Genomic DNA, 18,491 nt, shown 5'->3' on the forward strand with positions numbered 1-18,491 from the left:
GTGTTTTTTTGCCGCCATGCATAACGCCTTTTTGTATGACCAAACAACTCAATCTTGGTTTTATCAGTCCACAGGACCTTCTTCCAAAAAGAAATTGGCTTCTCCAAATGAGCTTTTGCATACCTCAGCCGACTCTGTTTGTGATGTGCTTGCAGAAACGGCTTCTTTCGCATCACTCTCCCATACAGCTTCTCCTTGTGCAAAGTGCGTTGTATAGTTGACCGATGCACAGTGACACCATCTGCAGCAAGTTGATGCTGCAGCTCTCTGGAGGTGGTCTGAGGATTGTCCTTGACTGATCTCAACTTTCTTCTTCTCTGCCTTTCTGATGTTTTTCTTGGCCTGCCACTTCTGACCTTAACAAGAACTGTCCCTGTGTTCTTCCATTTCCTTACTATGTTCCTCACAGTGGAAACTGACAGGTTAAATCTCTGAGACAGCTTTTTGTATCTTTCCCCTGAACAACTATGTTGAATAATCTTTGTTTTCAGATGATTTGACAGTTGTTTTGAGGAGCCCATGATGCCACTCTTCAGAGGAGATTCAAACAGGAGAACAACTTGCAAGTGGCCACTTTAAGTAGCTTTTCTCATGATAGCATACACCTGGCTATGAAGTTCAAAGCTCAATGAGGTTACAAAACCAAAAAAAGTGCTTTAGTAAGTCAGTAAAAAGTAGGTAGGAGTATTTAAAACAAGAAAATGATAAGGGTGCCCATACTTATGCACCTGTCAAATTTTGTTTGAATGCAGATTGCATATTTTCTGTTAGTACAATAAACCCCATTTCAAGGCAGAAACATTACTGTGTCCAACAGTTATTACATATATCAAACTGAAATAGCTGTTGCAAAAACACCAATTTTTATAAAACATTAAGCTTAAGATTAATAGGGGTGCCCAAACTTTTTCATATAACTGTACTTTAGGATGTAGGGGTAGATTACACTCAAACACAATATTAATATATTGCACACACTCATTCCAGAATACCGCGACCCTCCTACACATCCACATCATATGCATAAGATCTGCTCCTTCCTCTCCACATTTCGGACACATACTGTCATTCCTTACCCCAATGCGCTGTAGAAATTTGGGGGTTCTATATACTCTATGTAATAAATACAACTGTGAAAGTCTATGTGCTTCACATGTAGATAATGTCGGAACACTCTCCACCACATCTTCCCATTCTTCCAAGGATATAGTACCAATGTCACATTCCCACCTCTCCTTGACATTTAAGGGTCTGTCCCACTGAAATTGCTGCATAAGTATCCCGTAAATTCTGGATATCATTCCCTTCCCACCTCTATGGCATAATAATGTGTTAAACAGTAGATGATGTTGGATTTTACTCTGCATATGTCGTGGCTGTACAAACCATGCGTGCCTCAATTTGAGATAAAAGTAGAAACTGGTTTGTGGAATACAATATTCGTCTTTTATCTGTTGGAACGATTTAAATATTTCCCCCTCTAATATTTGCGCCACATTAGCTATTCCCAATTTTTCCCATATTCCGAATCCTTTCAATTTATGGATCTCTGGAAGGCCCGCATTATGCCACAACGGAGTAAACGGGGTAAAGCCTTTCATTCCCAAAAGTTTGATTTTCTGCCACGTTTTCCCCATAAGTGTTAGGGTTGGGAGGTGTCGCCTAGCATCCCACCCCGAGATTCCTGTTTCTAAAAAGGAGATGATCGGCAGATTGTGTGAAAGTAGGCGTATCAGTTTATCCAGGTTCCCCTGAACCAACCCGAGCTGTTGAGTCTGAGAGGCCAGGAAGTATATCCATGGATTAGGTGCGGCTAGTCCCCCCTGATCTCTGGGCCTTTGAAGTGTATTCAAATTAATTCTGGCCACCCCTTTTTTCCAGATCAGCTCCCGAAACAATGCCTGAAACTTATAAAATATTCTCATGGGGATCCAAACAGGTGAATTATGAAGGATATATAATAATTGGGGCATTAACACCATTTTAATTAGATTAGTTCGACCTACCACTGATAAGGGAAGTTTACTCCAAGTATTGGCCTTTTGTTGAAACTTGGCAAGCAGTTCAAGTAAATTTAAAGGAATATAATCTCCCATAGATGCGGTCACTCTAACTCCGAGATATTTGAATTCCCGCACAACCTTCAAGCTGGTACTCCCTACCTTCGTATTCTGAGACAAACCATCAACCGGCATAAGGACTGATTTGTCCCAATTCATCCGCAAGCCAGAATAATCTCCAAACTCCGTTATTAGATTCATAGCCGCCATCAGAGATTGCTCCATGTCACCCAGAAACAACAGAAGGTCGTCGGCATATAAGGCCACCCGCTCCTCCAGTGTTTTGTAGCAGAACCCCTGTATTTCGCTGCTGGAACGAAGCTTAACAGCCAACGGCTCCACAGCCAGGGCGAATAGTAGGGGGGACAACGGGCAGCCTTGACGCGTGCCTCTGCCCATTTCAATGTTACCAGAAAGATTGCCATTAATTCTAATCCGAGCTACCGGACTGCTATATAGAAGTTGCACCCAGGCTTGAAATTCAGCACCAAATCCCATCTTTCTCAAAACAGCCCATAAGTACTCCCACTCGACACTATCAAAAGCCTTAGCGGCATCAAGCGATAGCACTGCCCTACCACCCACATTGTGTGGCTGCATTTGTAGGTTAAGGAAAAGCCAACGCAAATTAATTGCCGTTGACTTGGCTGGTATAAATCCAGTCTGGTCTTCTGCAATCAGGTGCGTAATAACCGCCCCCAATCTGGTAGCCAGGATCTTCGCTAGAATTTTTACATCTACCGAGAGTAAGGATATTGGCCTATATGATTCAGGGTTTAGGGCATCCTTTCCAGGTTTAAGCAAAAGAACTGTTAGCCTCCCTCATTGAAGTCGGCAAGGTCCCCCTCTCCTTTGCTTCCCTAAAGACTTCCAGTAACCTGGGAAGTAAAACCCCCCCAGCCTCCTTATAAATTTCCGCGGGGATCCCATCAGTACCAGGGGCCTTGTTATTTTGAAAATCTTTTAAAGCTTCCTGCATCTCCTCCAGTGTAAGTGGTGCATCTAATTGTTCTCTTTGGCTATCTGTTAGGCATGGTATTTGCATATTATGAAGGTATAGATCTATGTCCCTTTCCTCGTTAGTTTGTTTGGAGGCATATAATTGTCTGTAAAACTGAAAAAATTCTTCCATTATAGCTTTTGAGTCAGTAATTACTGCACCCCTAGTATCCCGGATGGCTGCAATCATAGGAGCCCCAGTCTGGGCCTTGGCTATAGTGGCCAGCAAGTGTCCTGCACTTTCTCCCTCCACATAAAACTGTTGTTTAAGAAAGAATCGTTTATATTCTGCTTGTTTCAATATATGATCATTCAGTGTATCCTGTGCCCATATCCAGTGTTCCCTATTCTCTATAATTGGGGACCCAACATACCTCTGTTCTAGTATGTCTACTTCTCTCCGCAACTCCTGGGTACGAGCCCTATTTCTGGATTTAACCACGGAAATCTCCTTAATCAGGATCCCCCTTAAGAACGCCTTCATGGTTTCCCATACCATATTTAAAGGAGCAGAGCCTATGTTGTCTTTAAAGAAATAATCTAATTTACCTGCTAAATCCAACTGTTCCCCAAACACGTCCAGCCAGTAGGGATTAAACCTCCACAGTGCCCTTCTGTTTATGATGCCAGAATCTACTCCCAAAACTACCAATAATGGGGAATGATCAGATAACATTCTTGTGCAGTATTCTACTTTAGTAACTAAAGGGACTAGGTGACTATTTCCCAGAGCCAGGTCAATTCTGGACAGAGAAGAATAGGATGCTGAATAACATGAATACTGCTTAACATTTGGGAATCGAGCCCGCCACACATCTACCAAGCTAATTTCCTGCAGGACCCTTGCCAATGACGTCTCTTGAGCAGCCCCTCCCTTCACATTACCCCTATACTTATCAAGCTCAGCATGTAGGTACATATTAAAATCCCCGATGACTAACAGGGGTATAGTAGCAAATTCCGTTATCCATGGGAATATTTGGCGCAAAGTCTGTATAGAGAAAGGTGGAGGAATATATAGAGCGATTAGGCAAATTCTAAGCCCAGCCACTCTGCACACTAGACATACATACCTACCCTCCCTGTCACAGATACTTTTTTCACATTCAAAGGGTAAATTCGGATGAATCAATATACTAACCCCCCTAGAGTAAGTACTATGTGTAGAATGATAGGCCGGCCCCCTCCAAAGCTTGCTCAGTGCTGTAGCGGCCTCCATATTGCAATGCGTCTCTTGCAGACAGATTATCGAGTCCTGATATTCCTTAAGATATTTAAGTGCCGCAAATCTTTTGCCGTGATCTCCCATACCCGACATTCCAGGATACTACATTAATCTGCTTGACCATGCTTCAACAATTGAAAATGGACCGTCGCATACATCCCTCCGCACCCACTCGTGCGTCTGACCATCAAGATTATAGTATTGTATTAATACACAGTCTGCACCAAACAAAGTAAATTCTGTTCTTTTACCCCCCCCCCTCACTGCCTCATTTAACATCCCCCCCCCCCCCTTAATCAAATGAATACCAACAGCCGTACTATGTAGAGTCTGGTGTTTAGCCTCATGCAGCTTAGTAGGCCATAAGCACACGAGGCGCCGCAGCATGAGTTGCATCACAGACTCCCTCACTCCCCCCCACACAACGTTCCCAGAACATTCAAACGGCAGAGTGTCTTAACCCTGCCTATACATTGTAGGTGAAACCAGCACCTCAACAACCATATAAGTATATTGGCCTGCCCGAGGTATATATGAGAGCCAGGTTATGAACAGTATATAATAACGGTAAAATAACAATCATAACGTTTATGGACAGAAATTCAGTAGGCAACAGAGGAGTATTATCTACTAGGATTCAAAATCCCTGGATTATTATATTATATTCTGTCAAGGATCCTCACAAAATTGGCGTCAGCCCGTCCGGATTTGTCTCTCTTTTAAGTCCAGCCACTTTACAGCCTCCTTTGATGAATCAAAAAAATGAGTTTCACCCAGTGCTATGACTTGCAGCCGTGCAGGATATAGCATTGCATAGGGTACTTGCAGTGTTCTCAATCTGCGCTTGACATCTTGAAATTGGGCGCGTCTCTTTTGAACCTCCACAGAGAAGTCAGGATAGGAGGATACTCTCGCCCCCTCTATACATAAGTCATTAGCCGACCGCGCCAATTGCAGGATTTTATCTCTATCACGAAAATGCAGCATTTTAATTAAGACTGTACGTGGCATTGCCCCAGGAGGTGGAGGTCTGGTGGGAACCCTGTGTGCCCTCTCAATAGCGAACATTTTAAAGAATTTATCTTTTCCAAAGGATTGCAGCAGCCATGTCTCAAAAAAATCCACCACCTCTCTGCCCTCTGCTTTCTCAGGCACACCCACAATACACACGTTATTTCTTCTTAGGCGATTTTCAAAATCATCCGTTTTGTTGAGTAAATAGTTGATAGAGTCAGTAGCTGTTTTAAGTGTTTTATTCGTAGGAGTCACAGTATCTTCCAAATCCCCCACTCTGCCTTCTGTTGCAGTGAGGCGCTCCCTTATTTTCTGCAAGTCATGGCGTATATGAGATATGTCTATTTTCACAGACCCTATATGTTCAGTGAGATCTGCTTTGCTATGTGAGATGGCCAGCAGCACATCTTTTAAAGTAGGCTCATCAGCCTTTGTCACTGTGTCAGCATCACTGGTAACCTGAGCCTCTCTGCTGGGGGCAGTAGTTGGATTGGGAGTCTGTATTTTCCTTTGATATGGCTTCTCCTGTGCCTCCCCCGCTGCCCTTTCCACATCCCCCTCCGTTACCGTGCTTTTTAATGACTGCACATTCTGATCGGGTGCAGGCTCCTCAGCTCCTCCGCCGTGTGCATATTTGGAAAGCCGGATCGCCGTCTCCATGCGCTGCTCCCGCTGCCTTGGAGTCTCGGTCCCCGCCTCAGAGGCCGCGGCGCCATTTTGGCCCTCGTGCTGCGATGCGCTGGCCGCCTGTCTCTGCTTGCTGTCTCGCCGGGTCATCCCGTACTGCACCGCCGATTGCTCCCCCGCACTCCTGAGACCCCAGGCCACCTGGTAAATATAGCATTTCCCTCGGGCAGGAAGGATTACAGGACAGGGTTACAGGAGCTCCTCTGCCTCACGTCTGCTCACATACTCGGCCAGGCCACGCCCCCCATTTCTATTTATTTTTAACAAAACATCTAAAAAGAAATAAATGAAAAGTAGAAAAACCCAAGATCACGTTTCAGACTTGACAAGCAAGGAAGAAAGTAAGCATTTCTCTACAAAGTGAGAGCAGATGAAAAGTTTCTTACTGCCAGGGAGATCCAAGATGGGGCGAAAGACAAAAAAAAAAAAAAAAAAAGTTGAGAAAAGAAGAGGAGGGAAGCCTCCTCTGGAATATACACGTCTTTAAGATGCCAGCGTATCAGCATCATAAAAAAAATGCTGGTAATGTTTTTCCTGATGTTTATTGTGGCTACTTTGTCACCGACTTTCCACCCCACCCCCTTTAATTCCATGCATTACAAAAACCACCAGAAAAATGGACAGGTCATTACTTTTAATTGCTCGATGGATTTCAAAACTAGTTAAAAAGTTGCAAAAGATGGCACATATGCAAAATAAGTGGTTTGTTGGAGCTTTTTCATGTTTTCAAGGCAGAAGGCACTTAAAAAAAAAGTTGTGTGCATGTACCTTTATTGTAGTTATTCATATACAATTTATAAAATCGCACAAGAAAACCAGTCAAAAGAAAAAAGGGTGCGATCATTACAGGGCTGTGGAGTCAGTAAGCTAAACCTCCGACTCCCTCATACACAGCTCATGATTAAGTGATAAATTTACTGTAGCACAGATTCATCTCAGCTAAAAGTCTGGACCGATAGATCAGGAATAGGACACTTCATAACTTTCCCAAATTCTTATGAAAAAATATTCGCCACAAACTGCTTTCAACTACTGTACCCAATGTATTATATATTTTAGGAGTTGGAGTCGGTCCATTTTATACCAACTCCACAGCCCCGGATAATTACACGCATACAGCTGTGAAATGTATCTAAGGCTTTTAACTCACATAAAGGCATCTACCACCTTGTACATGTATGGCAATAGCACAGGATATAGCATAGATGGGGTGGGGTGCCACCATCGCTTGCTGCCTTTACTGAAGAGGTGGTCAGCATACTCATACAAATAAACGGGAATCCTAACAACCTCTCCACTGACAATGGTGCAGATCAGGGCCTCATTCAAGATAGATGTGGGACAAAAAAAAAAAACAGCAAATGGATGACAAAAACCTGACGTGTGAATAAAGCCCAACAGATGTTTAATTCAAAGGTGGTTGTGTAGTGCAGCTCACTTACACACTAAAGGAAATTGGTGCTGGATAACGTTACAACATCACATATGCTTTGTACAGGTGTACGGTTTGCCAGCATAGGGCCGACTGTGCATGCGCAGGTATGAAGGGTGGTAACGTCACCACCACTGTTCAGCGAGTGGCACAGAATAATCCTTTTAAAGCAACTTCCTACAGGTCATTTAGAACAATCTTTTGGGATTGGGAAAACCTATTGAAATCCAGATATTATCCATTAACAAAATGAATGTGTGAAATCTGATGAAAGGGGAGGGGTGGGGGATGCAAATTGGTTATAGAAAAAAGCTGCATAAATCCACACGATGAGCACAAAACAAGAGTCTCTCCAATTACAAGCACTCAGTGAAATTTTATTTACTGCTTCACCCCCGCAGATCTGCCCATACTGTCCCCCAACACGACATATATCCACGAGTCTGTAGAGTTCATTTATTTTTCTCCATTGAAATAAAACGTAACAAGCAGAGGATAAATGTACAGACAATGGGGAACAGATTAAAGCGCAGAGGAAGGTGGAGGGGAGAGAATGTGATTTTTGGGGGAAGGGAGGGTGCAGAACAACACAGAGCAGGTCACTTATAGAGAATGTCGTAGTGTCCAGGTCGGTAGAGCAGGAACACCTGTGGATCTGAGCCCTCAGGAAACACGTGGGTGACTGTGCTGCCCCCCTCACCCCTGTCCATATATTCAACCTGGATAGAAACATTCAAGGCCTGGGAGAGAGCAATGATGTGAATGTGGTCACTTTCCTTACACATGGGCTCAACCTCCTGAGCAGGGATAATAAAAGGAAAGAATATATAAAAAATATATTAGTATTGCAAAGTTTTATAAAGTCATAAATTGTGATTTACAAGCTAAACATGTATATGCTTTATTCTGTAGTATATAGGGCAGCACAGTGGCTCAGTGGTTAGCACTGCAGCCTTGCAGCGCTGGGGTCCTGGCTTCAAATCCCACCAAGGACAACATCTGCAAGGAGTTTGTATGTTCTCCCCATGTTTGCGTGGGTTTCCTCCAGGTTCTCCGGTTTCCTCCCACACTCCAAAGACATACTGATAGAGAATGTAGATTGTGAGCCCCAATAAGGACAGTGCCCATAATGTCTGTAAATTGTCTGAATTGTAAAGCGCTGCGGAATATGTTGGAGCTATATAAATAAAAAGATTACTTTTTAGGGCCCAATTCATCATTTGCGATTTATTCAAGTCACTTTTTTTGCCTTGTGGCAACACCGTCAATTTGGTGAAAAAAATAAAATATGCTCTTTATTTTTGTCTCATCAGTTTGAGATGTATTAGCACCAGAAGATATATATTTTATTATAATATATATAAAAAAACTGAAAATGTCTCCAGAAACCTTTACTCCAGGCGAGGACTGGAGTGAGATGCATCCCAAAAAAATGCAACATTTGGTGAAAGTCGCATTTCATGAATCTGTCAAAAACATCTGCATAAGCAAAGATGTTGAGGGGGAGGAAAGGACAACTTAAAAAGGGAGCAAAAATGTAGAGAGAATAAGGAAAGACACTAAAATGAGCAAATTACTGAATAAAAATGCAGAAAAACAATGATGAATCGGGGCCATAGAGTCTAGGACACTTAATGACAGTGCAAAAAAGGAAACAAAATGACAGTATACCAATAGTCAGAAAAAATATGAAGGTTACTATCCCAAACCTTAAAAAGTATCTCTCATAATGAACACCTTGCATTGTATTACCTGCTGGCAGAATTCCTTGACGCTTCTTCCACCTTCTATAAAGTGTTGATAGAAGATATTTTCTCTCTGCAAGTGTCCCGAGGTCAAAAGACGCAGATAGACGACCACATAATCTGAAACAGTCTGCTCATTAAATGCTGCTAGTAGCTCAGACACTGCAGGACGTTTCTCTGCAAGAGCAATTAGATCCATGAACTGTGAATGCAAAAAAGACACAAGAAGTCCCATAGACTGAAAGTCGCCACAATGGCCAAGACAAATGAACAAGGGCATCAGAGCAAGTGCCCTAAATTGGAAGGAATACAAAAGTTAAAAGGAGAAAGTGCACAATGGAGTATTCGGGGGGGGGGGGAAGCTTACTGTGTTATGGAAATCTTCTATTGTAAATTCTGTGAACCCTTGTCTGATTAGCTCTTCTTTACTACCCATTGCCACCTCCTTAAACCTGGAAAAGATAAATAAAATAGATTAAACGTGGCTTAGAAAAAAAAAAAAATAAATAATAATAATATTCCTTCGATAGCATCTTAAACGCCCCCCGCCCTCCCCACACACCCCAGAAAATGGTGACCCGTAGGGCGGCATTATACTGTAGATATGGACAAATCAATCAGAGCAAACAAGTGGTCATAGCAGGAAAAACGACATTGTGCAGAACACTCATGCACAATGCAAGTAAGGGGTCTCTATAGGAAGTTCTATTATGCCTTAGTTTGTGCAATCGTTACAATTAATGGAGCCACCACTGATCGGCATAAACAGAAGTTCACAGAATTACACAGAAGTTCACAGAATTACACAGAATCGCATGTTCAAATCCTCTGAGACAAATTAAGAAAAATCATAAAACTGTATTTAATAATATAACATCTCCTAAATGTTTTATTCTGAAAACTATCGATAAATATTAATGCTGCAAACATCAGCTGTATTATTGCTCCCAAAGGTTAATCGGCAAAAATCCCTCAAAGGGTGTCCGTATCCTTTAACAGTGTCCGTGTCACTTAAAGTCGCAGAAATTTTTAGAGGAGCCGTCCGTGGTATATTGATACTTTTTTTTTTTAACCTAGTCAAATCCTCAAATTGGTGCTGTTCCAGTGAGTCTGGAAAACGTTTCTTCTGTACCCCTCTGTAACAAAGTTATACGCCTTGGAATAGATGCAAACTTTTCCTTAAACAAGTGGGCGTATACAGCACAAGTTTTGCCTGTGACCGGGCTTCAAAAGGAGATTTTTGATATATGCAGCAATGCTGTGGCATCGCTGCATATAGCACAAGTGATCGGATGATTGCAGCTTCAAGTAGCGTAAGGAGACTATTACGAACAGTGAGAAGTAGTAAAAAACAAAAACACACACCAAAGTTCAAATCACCCCCTTCTACACCCACATTAAAAATAGATACTAAATTAAATAAAAATACACATGTGGTATTGCCACTTTCAGAGAAGTCTGGGTTTATTATATTTTGATAGATCAATCAGTGAACACCGTAAAAACAAAAATAATATTAAAAAAAAAGCCAAAATTACGTTTTGTCTTTTTGGTTGCTGCAATTCCACAACAAAAATTCTGCAACAAGCGATCAAAAATCCCAAAATGGTATAAATAAAAACTTCTTGACCTGCAAACAATAAGCCATCACACAGCTCCATCAACCGAAAAAGAACACAAATTTTTTTAATTTTTTTTTTTGGGCATACTTCTGATTTTTTTTTCACTACTAAAATAAAAACTGAACTATGTTTGGCATTGCCGTAATTGTATGGATGTCGAATAGTGAGGTATTTTTTGCCACAAAATGTACATAGTAAAAACAATTCCCAAAGAACCATGTCAGAAATGCGATCCCCACCCCCCCACAATATCTCCCCACTTGGAATTTTTTTCCCCCCATTTTCCAGTACACTGTGGTAAAATGAATGGTGTCATTCAAAAGTACAACTCGTCCCGCAAAAAAAAACAAAAAAAAACAAGCCCTCCTATGTCTATGTGGACAGAAAAATTGACAAAAAAAAAAAAAAATTATGGCTTTGGGAAGAAAGGGAGGAAAAAACGAAAAACAGCAGTTGGCCATGTTGTGAAGAGGATAATTTTATGATCACAAAGTTCAGCTCAACTTTGCTGTGGTCATAAATGTTAGCTGAAAGGCATTGGAAAATAAATGACAGATCAGAAATACAAACTGTAAGAAAAAGCCTACAGAAGGATAGTTCTACAACTCTTTCTGCAGTCAGTAAGAGAAAGTCAACAAAAAGAAGGCAAATGATGAAACATTTAACGACGTTGTGAGGAGCTGCCCACTTACTAAAGGACTGAGACTTTTCCAGGACGGAGCTCTGTTTCCATCGATATTATTGTGTTTTATTAGAGATTTGCTTGCAGTGTTTTATTAATGTTCTGTTTGCTCGTCAGTTTATGTACACTAATTTTCAAGTATCTAGCATTCCAGTAATCTCATCAGTATCTCAGGAGCCTCTAACCACTGTACAAACAGCAACTAGGCCCATTGTGTCAGTGTAGAAAGTAGATCCAACGGAGCAGTCACCACAGGGGGCCTCACATGCAGACCCAGGTGATGGGTTTGACCTGAGAAAAATACCTCCACTAATACACACTGGAGGGGAGGTGGGGTGAGAGCAGTTCTGCTCATTCAGCGGGCTGACCCGAGCAAAGGAGAAAAGAAGTCACATGTTTAGTGAGGAGTTGGTGGAATCAAGTTGGAGGGGTAGGATTTAATCTGAGGACCTGGACCATGGATGGACTGATGGCATATGGAGTCCTGGAGATTAGTACCGACTGGGCTAGTTTTATCTGTCGTCTGGAGGATAGTGATCTGTAGCCACAGTCTATACTGGCTGGAGATACGAAATCTGTGGGCCAACCAAAAGTTTGGAGACCGTGAGTATCACATGATACAAAGTAAGTGGAACTACCAATCCCAGGTTGGGAACTTGAGGACTGAGAGAAAACTGTATTTTGTCCATTTACCTGGAGTTGTTGTATTACCATGGATGTGAGGAATAAAAAAAACTGTTGCATCGTTAACCTGCCTAGGTGATTATTTACAACCCACAACCTCATATCTTCACAGCTGTACAATTGCAAAAATGATTCTCAACCACAAATATATGCATTAGAAGAGAAAAAAAAGCCCCCAGAAGTGTCTATATCCATTATCAATCTGTATAAAAGCACTTAGAAGAACATGAACATGTATGAAGTACAAATGACTAAAAAGTGCACTCCTCACAGTAAAAACCCTGATTACGGGCACAATTTTTTCCTATATAATACAATAGTGTATTGTTCACAAGTAACTAAACTTGCTGCCTTACCTTTCAAGTTCGCTTCCTCCATCCAGCAGAGCTTCTAAATAGGAATAGCCAAATGCTCTGTAGAAACAGTTGCCATCTGGTCTTGTTCGGCGTATGTAAGTATACCTTCTGTGCAAGTCCTGGAAAAATAAATGCAAGCGACTCTAAACTTCATTCTCACATTAAAGAGGTCATAAATCACTAGATGTGGTAATAAACTGTACTATATACCTTGATCTTTTCTTGGTAAATTTGGTCATCAGCAGCATATTCCTGGTCGAGTACAGAGACGTCCAACCGGTCAGATAGCAGTGGAGTGTGTCCAGCAATCTAAGATAGAAGAGTGAGTATTACCCTCCATTAAATATTAATAACCACTGTCCCCAAGAGCCTGCACCAGATCCCAACCCACAGACATAAGCAGCAGTCAGGCAGCTATTTCAATTAGCAGGAAAGCTAAAGCTCAGAGAAAGTATACAGACGGCTCAGCTTGCACCTGTGGTGTGAGAGTCCCTCTGGTGTGATACCCACCTCTTGCTGTATACGGTCCTGCTGGGCAATAATTGCTTCATCGTATGTCAGGCAATTTACACCTGAAAATATACAAACATAAGAGAAAGAAGAAAAACAGAAAAAGAAAATCATTACAAGAAGTAACTTCCAAGGTCACTCAGGCTCAAACAAGTCCTACATTGCCAGTTGGAGTCTAGGAAAGCTGGGTGAACGCCCCCATCGACGCTCTGACCTCCGACTTGGATGTCACCCAGATTTTTGAAAAACAATTTAGAAGTGATTCAGAATATTAGAATTACAAGGCTTTACACAACAGGGAAACTCCGGGACTTTCTCTGATGGGGAATTTTTTTTTTTTTTTTTTTTTTTTTTTTTTTTTTTTTACACAGTTGGAGAAAAAGAAGAACTTATGGGTTCACTCTAGATTTTACTTTCTTTTTGGTGGTTCTGCCAGACGTTCCTCTCCAGGATCGTTCATCAATCAGCCATCTATTGTTAATGGGGGCTTCAGCAAGTATTTTATAATATTTACAATACAGGAAGAGGAAAGAACACAAAGCAAATGTCAGGAGCCAACAATGCGGGTTCAGCAACAGAAAGGCTAATTAAAGGAGTTTCATGATTATAAAAAAAAAAAAACCCTCTAACTGCAGTTTTGCTTTTTTGTTTGTTTTTTTAACTGTCTAAGGGCCCCGTCACACTAAGCGATGCAGCAGCGATCCCGACAACGATACGACCTGTCAGGGATCGTTGCTGCATCGCTAATACATCGCTGGTGAGCTGTCAAACAGGCAGGCTCACCAGCGATCAGGGGAGCAGCGAAATCGTGGAAAGAATCGTTCCACGATGTCCTGCTCCCGTTACCAGCCTGCTGCAAGCAGGAGCAGGCTGGTAACTATGGTAAACATCGGGTTACTAAGTGCGCGTGTGCCCCTAGTAACCCGCTGTTTACCATGGATACCACTCTGCTACGGTGCGCGGGAGCCTCCGCGCACCGTAGCAGAGTGGTATCCATGGTAAACAGCGGGTTACTAAGTGCGCACGTGCCCCTAGTAACCCGATGTTTACCATAGTTACCAGCCAGATCGTTGGTCCCGCTGGTCACACACAGCGATGTGTGCTGGCCAGCGGGAGGCCAACGACCAAAAAATGGTCCAGGACACTTTGCAACGATCAGCGACCTCACAGCAGGGGCCTGATCGTTGCAAAGTGTCACACACAGCGACATCGCTGGTGAGGTCGCTGGTGAGTCACCAAAACCGTGACTCAGCAGCGATATCGCTAGCGATATCGCTATGTGAGACGGGGGCTTTATTCTCACCCTCCCTGAGTCCAGTGCAGAGTCTCCCCCGCCGCTTTGGATGGTGGTTATAGTCTGCAGCCCTGACGTCAAAGACAGCACTGCATCCGATCAGTGAGCTTAGCAGTTCTGAGCAGCCCGTGCTGTCTACTTAGGCAAAGCTGCTGAGCTCAGTCACTGGCTGCAGCGCTGTCGTCATGACATCAGCGATGCAGATAATAACAGGCAGCTGGAGCACAGTTAGAAACTCCGAGCTGGACTAAGGTAGAGCAAATAAAGTACAGGTTGTTTTTTTTTGTTTTTTGTTCGTTTTAAATCAAGCTTACATGGTAATTGATTGTTTGAAACGAGGAAGCCCATTTAATGGTAAACAACCTAAAAACTTAAAGAGGTTGTCCACTACTTTAGATTACCCCTACCCCTAGTCGGTATTTCCTTAGAATTGGCAAGTCAACACCAGGCGTGAGCTGAAAATAATGTAAATCCTTCCAATACATTTGTCTCACATTAGGCTCTACTACTGACTTGTGAAAGTCAGAGAACTACAGATAATTTAATTCCCTAAAAGGGTTATCAGGACATGGGATAGGTCTGACACCAGGCACCCCCACAATGAGTGAATGGACAAGCAACAGCACAATTCCATATACAATTCAGCGTCCAGAACCGCAACAACACAGCTTCATACACGGTTTACATCAGGCCATCGACTGAGCTGATAGAAGCGGATCGGTGGGGGCCCGGGTGTCGATCTACCACTCATCCGATACGGATGACCCATTTTAAGAATAGAAGAATGAAAATGACAATCTCTTTAAAGGGAACTTGTCACCAGTTTTGATCGATATGAGATATGGCCACCACCTTTCACAGCCCTCATATACAGCATTCTAGAATGCTGTATATAAGTCCCCAACCCAGCCTGAAAAACAATAGAGCTTTTATTATACTCACCTGGGGGCAGTCCAAGGGACTTCAAAGCGAGGCTCCACACCAAGACCAGCTTTTTTCGATGCTGTCGTCCTCTTTGCTTCGTGTGGATGACGAGTCCCTAGATCATTCAGTCTCCCCGGCATCGTGCTCCTGTGCAGGCGTACTTCTCAGCCCTGATGAGGGCAGAGCAAAGTACGAAGGTGTCGGGAAAGGTCAAAGAACCCTGGCACATGCGCACTGCAGTACTTTACTCTGCTCTCGTCAGGGCAGAGAAGTAAGCCTGCACAGGAGCACAATGCCGGGGAGACTGGATGACGTACGGGAAGCACCATTCCTATGAGAATTTGGAAGATCTGTGCACAAGGTCAGGAATTTTCCTGACAGGATTCCATGTGTTTAAATATGCAGCATGTCAATTCTTTGTGCGGATTTGCTAGCGTTTTTCCTATACAATGCATTGGAAAAAAAACGTACAAAAAAACGACCGATGGCGGCTCCCACTGCACTCGCCGCCCACACAATGATGGTTGGTGGCGCTGAATTTTAAAAAGGAGGCAGGTCACTGAATAATCAGTGACCTGCACAAGAAACAGGGAGACTTTAGGGAGGGGGAGAAGCTCCCACGTCCCGTCCAAGTCAGCAGCCACTGATCGGATCCCTTCACATCAGGTATCAGATTAATCAGCTCCATTATGGCCATGCCTTTAAATTTATAGGGCTAAATCCTGATGACAGGTTTCCTTTAAAAGTTGCCAAGCCACGCTGCAGACTAGTCGGACAGGCCGGCCCCTACGCGGACGTCGGGCGTGCACGCGGCCGGCCCCTACGCGGACGTCGGGCGTGCACGTGGCCGGCCCCTACGCGGACGTCGGGCGTGCACGCGGCCGGCCCCTACGCGGACGTCGGGCGTGCACGCGGCCGGCCCCTACGCGGACGTCGGGCGTGCACGCGGCCGGCCCCTACGCGGACGTCGGGCGTGCACGCGGCCGGCCCCTACGCGGACGTCGGGCGTGCACGCGGCCGGCCCCTACGCGGACGTCGGGCTTGCACGCGGCCGGCCCCTACGCGGACTGCAGATGTCAGCCATGCGTGGACAGCCCCACTGCTTTGGGCTTATTCTCTGGCCATGTCCTTTTCTACACTCCAGAGGAATCAAGTAATAATTAAGTACACCACAAAAAATAACAATTTTAAGGGTGACCCTGCACCTGCCATGTACACAGCCTCACCCTGAAGCTCCCATACAATGCAGTGAGGAGAGCGGCAGCCTCCGTACTGATACCACCCGTCCACAGTCCGGTAATGCTGCGGTTATACACTGCTTGTATCCGAGCATCACCGCCTCTCATCTCCTCTCACCGTCACAGTCGCTCTGGAGACGATCAGATTCTTCAGCCGCCATCTTTCCACCGGTCCCCGCTTGCTATCACTTCCGGGAGACCCGGAGCGGAAGTCAGGCCTGCACTTCACGAGGCCGGCGGATGTCACGTGAGCTGCTGCTTATAGAGGGCATTCTGAGCCCGTCAGTGCGCGCTGGCGCCTGCGCAGTGTGCACACGATCATTTTCCCTCATAACACCCCCAGAACTCCTCTGGAGGGGGTTGTAGTTTTGGAGAAGAGAAAGATATGTCATGTTTAGAAATCACAACCCTTCCTCCTTCCATAAAAGAACACACCGCACACCTTCACCGTCTCTCTGCTCTCCTATAAGGACATGTGCACACTTGAGTTTTTTGAGGAGTCTTTTAGAGAGGATCCACTATGAAAAAAAAAGCCTGAAAGAAAAATGCTTGAAAGATGTTTCCTATTCATTTTTTTTTTAAAACCGCTTTGCTACTCACATGTTCAGGGTTTTAAGCTTTTCTTCATTTACTTAAGGTTTTGATAAATGCCTGGCAGAAAAAAAAAAGAAAGTGCACGTCACATTTTAGAAGCGTTTCCATATGGAAAACTCTCCAAGCTACGGTCTGTCCAATCAAAATGCTGCAAAGAACGCTTCGGGGGAAAAAAACTGTGCAAAAAAAAAACACTTGAAAAATTCTTCAAAATTACTTCAGGAAATGAAAAGCTCTGGAAAGACAGAACGTTTCCTGAAGCATCCACCTAGAAGGGTGAGGGGATTTCTATGTACTTGGTTTTTGGAGAGTTTGTGCGAAAAATAACCTCCGGAACAAAACTCTGAACACACCCGAAAACTCATTGTTTTTGACGGCCTTAAAATAACTTTTTTTGTGTTCATAAAGCCAAGAAAAACAAATAATTGTGCTACTTGTCTGTGACTTTTAAGAGCGCCAGTTCAGCCACCCCTCTTAAAAAAAAATCCAAATCTTAGTTCACATGCTTGAAACCAAACGTCTTAGATTATGTTCACACGTTGCGTTTTTTGATGCGGTTTTTTTTGGCCGTAAAGAAGCAACGTCAAAAAAGCAGGGGTTTTTGCAGCGTTTTTTTTTACTGCATTTATGTTAATGTTCTTTTATCTTTTGTGCATGCTGATAAAGTTTAGTGCATAAAAAAAATAACCTGATTCAACTTAATCAGGTTTTGGCACCAAAAACACAGCAAAACCTGATACCTGCATTTTTTTGCGGCGTTTTTGCACTACCCATTGCTCTCTATGGGTGAAAATGCTGAAAGAAGTGACATGTTACATTTTGCAAAAACGCAGTTCTTTGACAAAACAGTCAGGAAAAAAAAACCAAGGTGTGTGCATGAGATTTCTGAAATAGCAAAGACTTTGTTGGTACTGTAAAATGCAGGTTAAAATTTGCTTAAACAAATGCTGCAAAAATGCAATGTGTGAACATAGCCTTACAGGGTCAAATTGTTTACGACGGTCACGTCCTAATAGGTTTTGGGTCAAGTGACCCTTAGAATATGTTTACATGCTGTTTATTTATGTGGATTATTTTAGTGGATTCTACCCCAAAATCCACATGAAAAATCGCTTCAAATATTCTTTGAATAAGTCAAACCTAGAATACACACGGGGCTATTTTTCCCACTTGGTTTTTTTTCCATGTGGATAAAGAAGCAAGGTGAATTTTTGAAGCATTTCTACTTGAAAAAAATTCCAAATCTGACTACTGAGTCAACTGAATCAGGAAAAAAACCCTATACACAAAAATCGTGTGGAAAAAAAAAAAATCTCCAAAGGATGTATTTTTTTAATGCAGATTTTGGCTGCAAATCCCCCCCCCCCCCCCAAAAAAAAAAAAAAATTGAGGAATTTTGGTAGCAGAAACACCTCAATAATTGAC

General features: G+C 43.1%; 1 protein-coding gene across 1 annotated transcript; it reads right to left on the bottom strand.

The window, feature by feature from the left end:
- Positions 1 to 7,859: 7,859 nt before the first annotated feature.
- OTUB1 (OTU deubiquitinase, ubiquitin aldehyde binding 1) lies at positions 7,860 to 16,741 on the bottom strand. Its single transcript, XM_073658534.1, has 7 exons — positions 16,591 to 16,741; positions 13,017 to 13,078; positions 12,717 to 12,815; positions 12,507 to 12,625; positions 9,530 to 9,614; positions 9,170 to 9,364; positions 7,860 to 8,214 (listed from the first exon to the last, which is right to left on the bottom strand). Exons 1-7 carry the CDS (start codon positions 16,631 to 16,633, stop codon positions 8,017 to 8,019), a joined length of 801 nt encoding a protein of 266 aa, XP_073514635.1. The 5' UTR covers positions 16,634 to 16,741; the 3' UTR covers positions 7,860 to 8,016.
- Positions 16,742 to 18,491: the final 1,750 nt, after the last annotated feature.

Source organism: Phyllobates terribilis, unplaced genomic scaffold, assembly GCF_046119375.1.
Source record: "Phyllobates terribilis strain yellow unplaced genomic scaffold, ASM4611937v1 Scaffold_13__5_contigs__length_258822181, whole genome shotgun sequence".
Lineage (NCBI taxonomy): Eukaryota > Metazoa > Chordata > Amphibia > Anura > Dendrobatidae > Phyllobates > Phyllobates terribilis.

Bases quoted from the DNA above. Each gene is read 5' to 3' on its own strand.
- OTUB1 (XM_073658534.1), bottom strand. From the start codon at position 16,633: ATGGCGGCTGAAGAATCTGATCGTCTCCAGAGCGACTGTGACG. The intron at 12,816-13,016 runs GTGGGTATCACA...CTTCTATCTTAG, and splicing joins AGGACCGTATACAGCAAGAG to ATTGCTGGACACACTCCACT. The intron at 9,615-12,506 runs GTAAGGCAGCAA...TATCTTTTCCAG, and splicing joins GGAGGAAGCGAACTTGAAAG to GTTTAAGGAGGTGGCAATGG.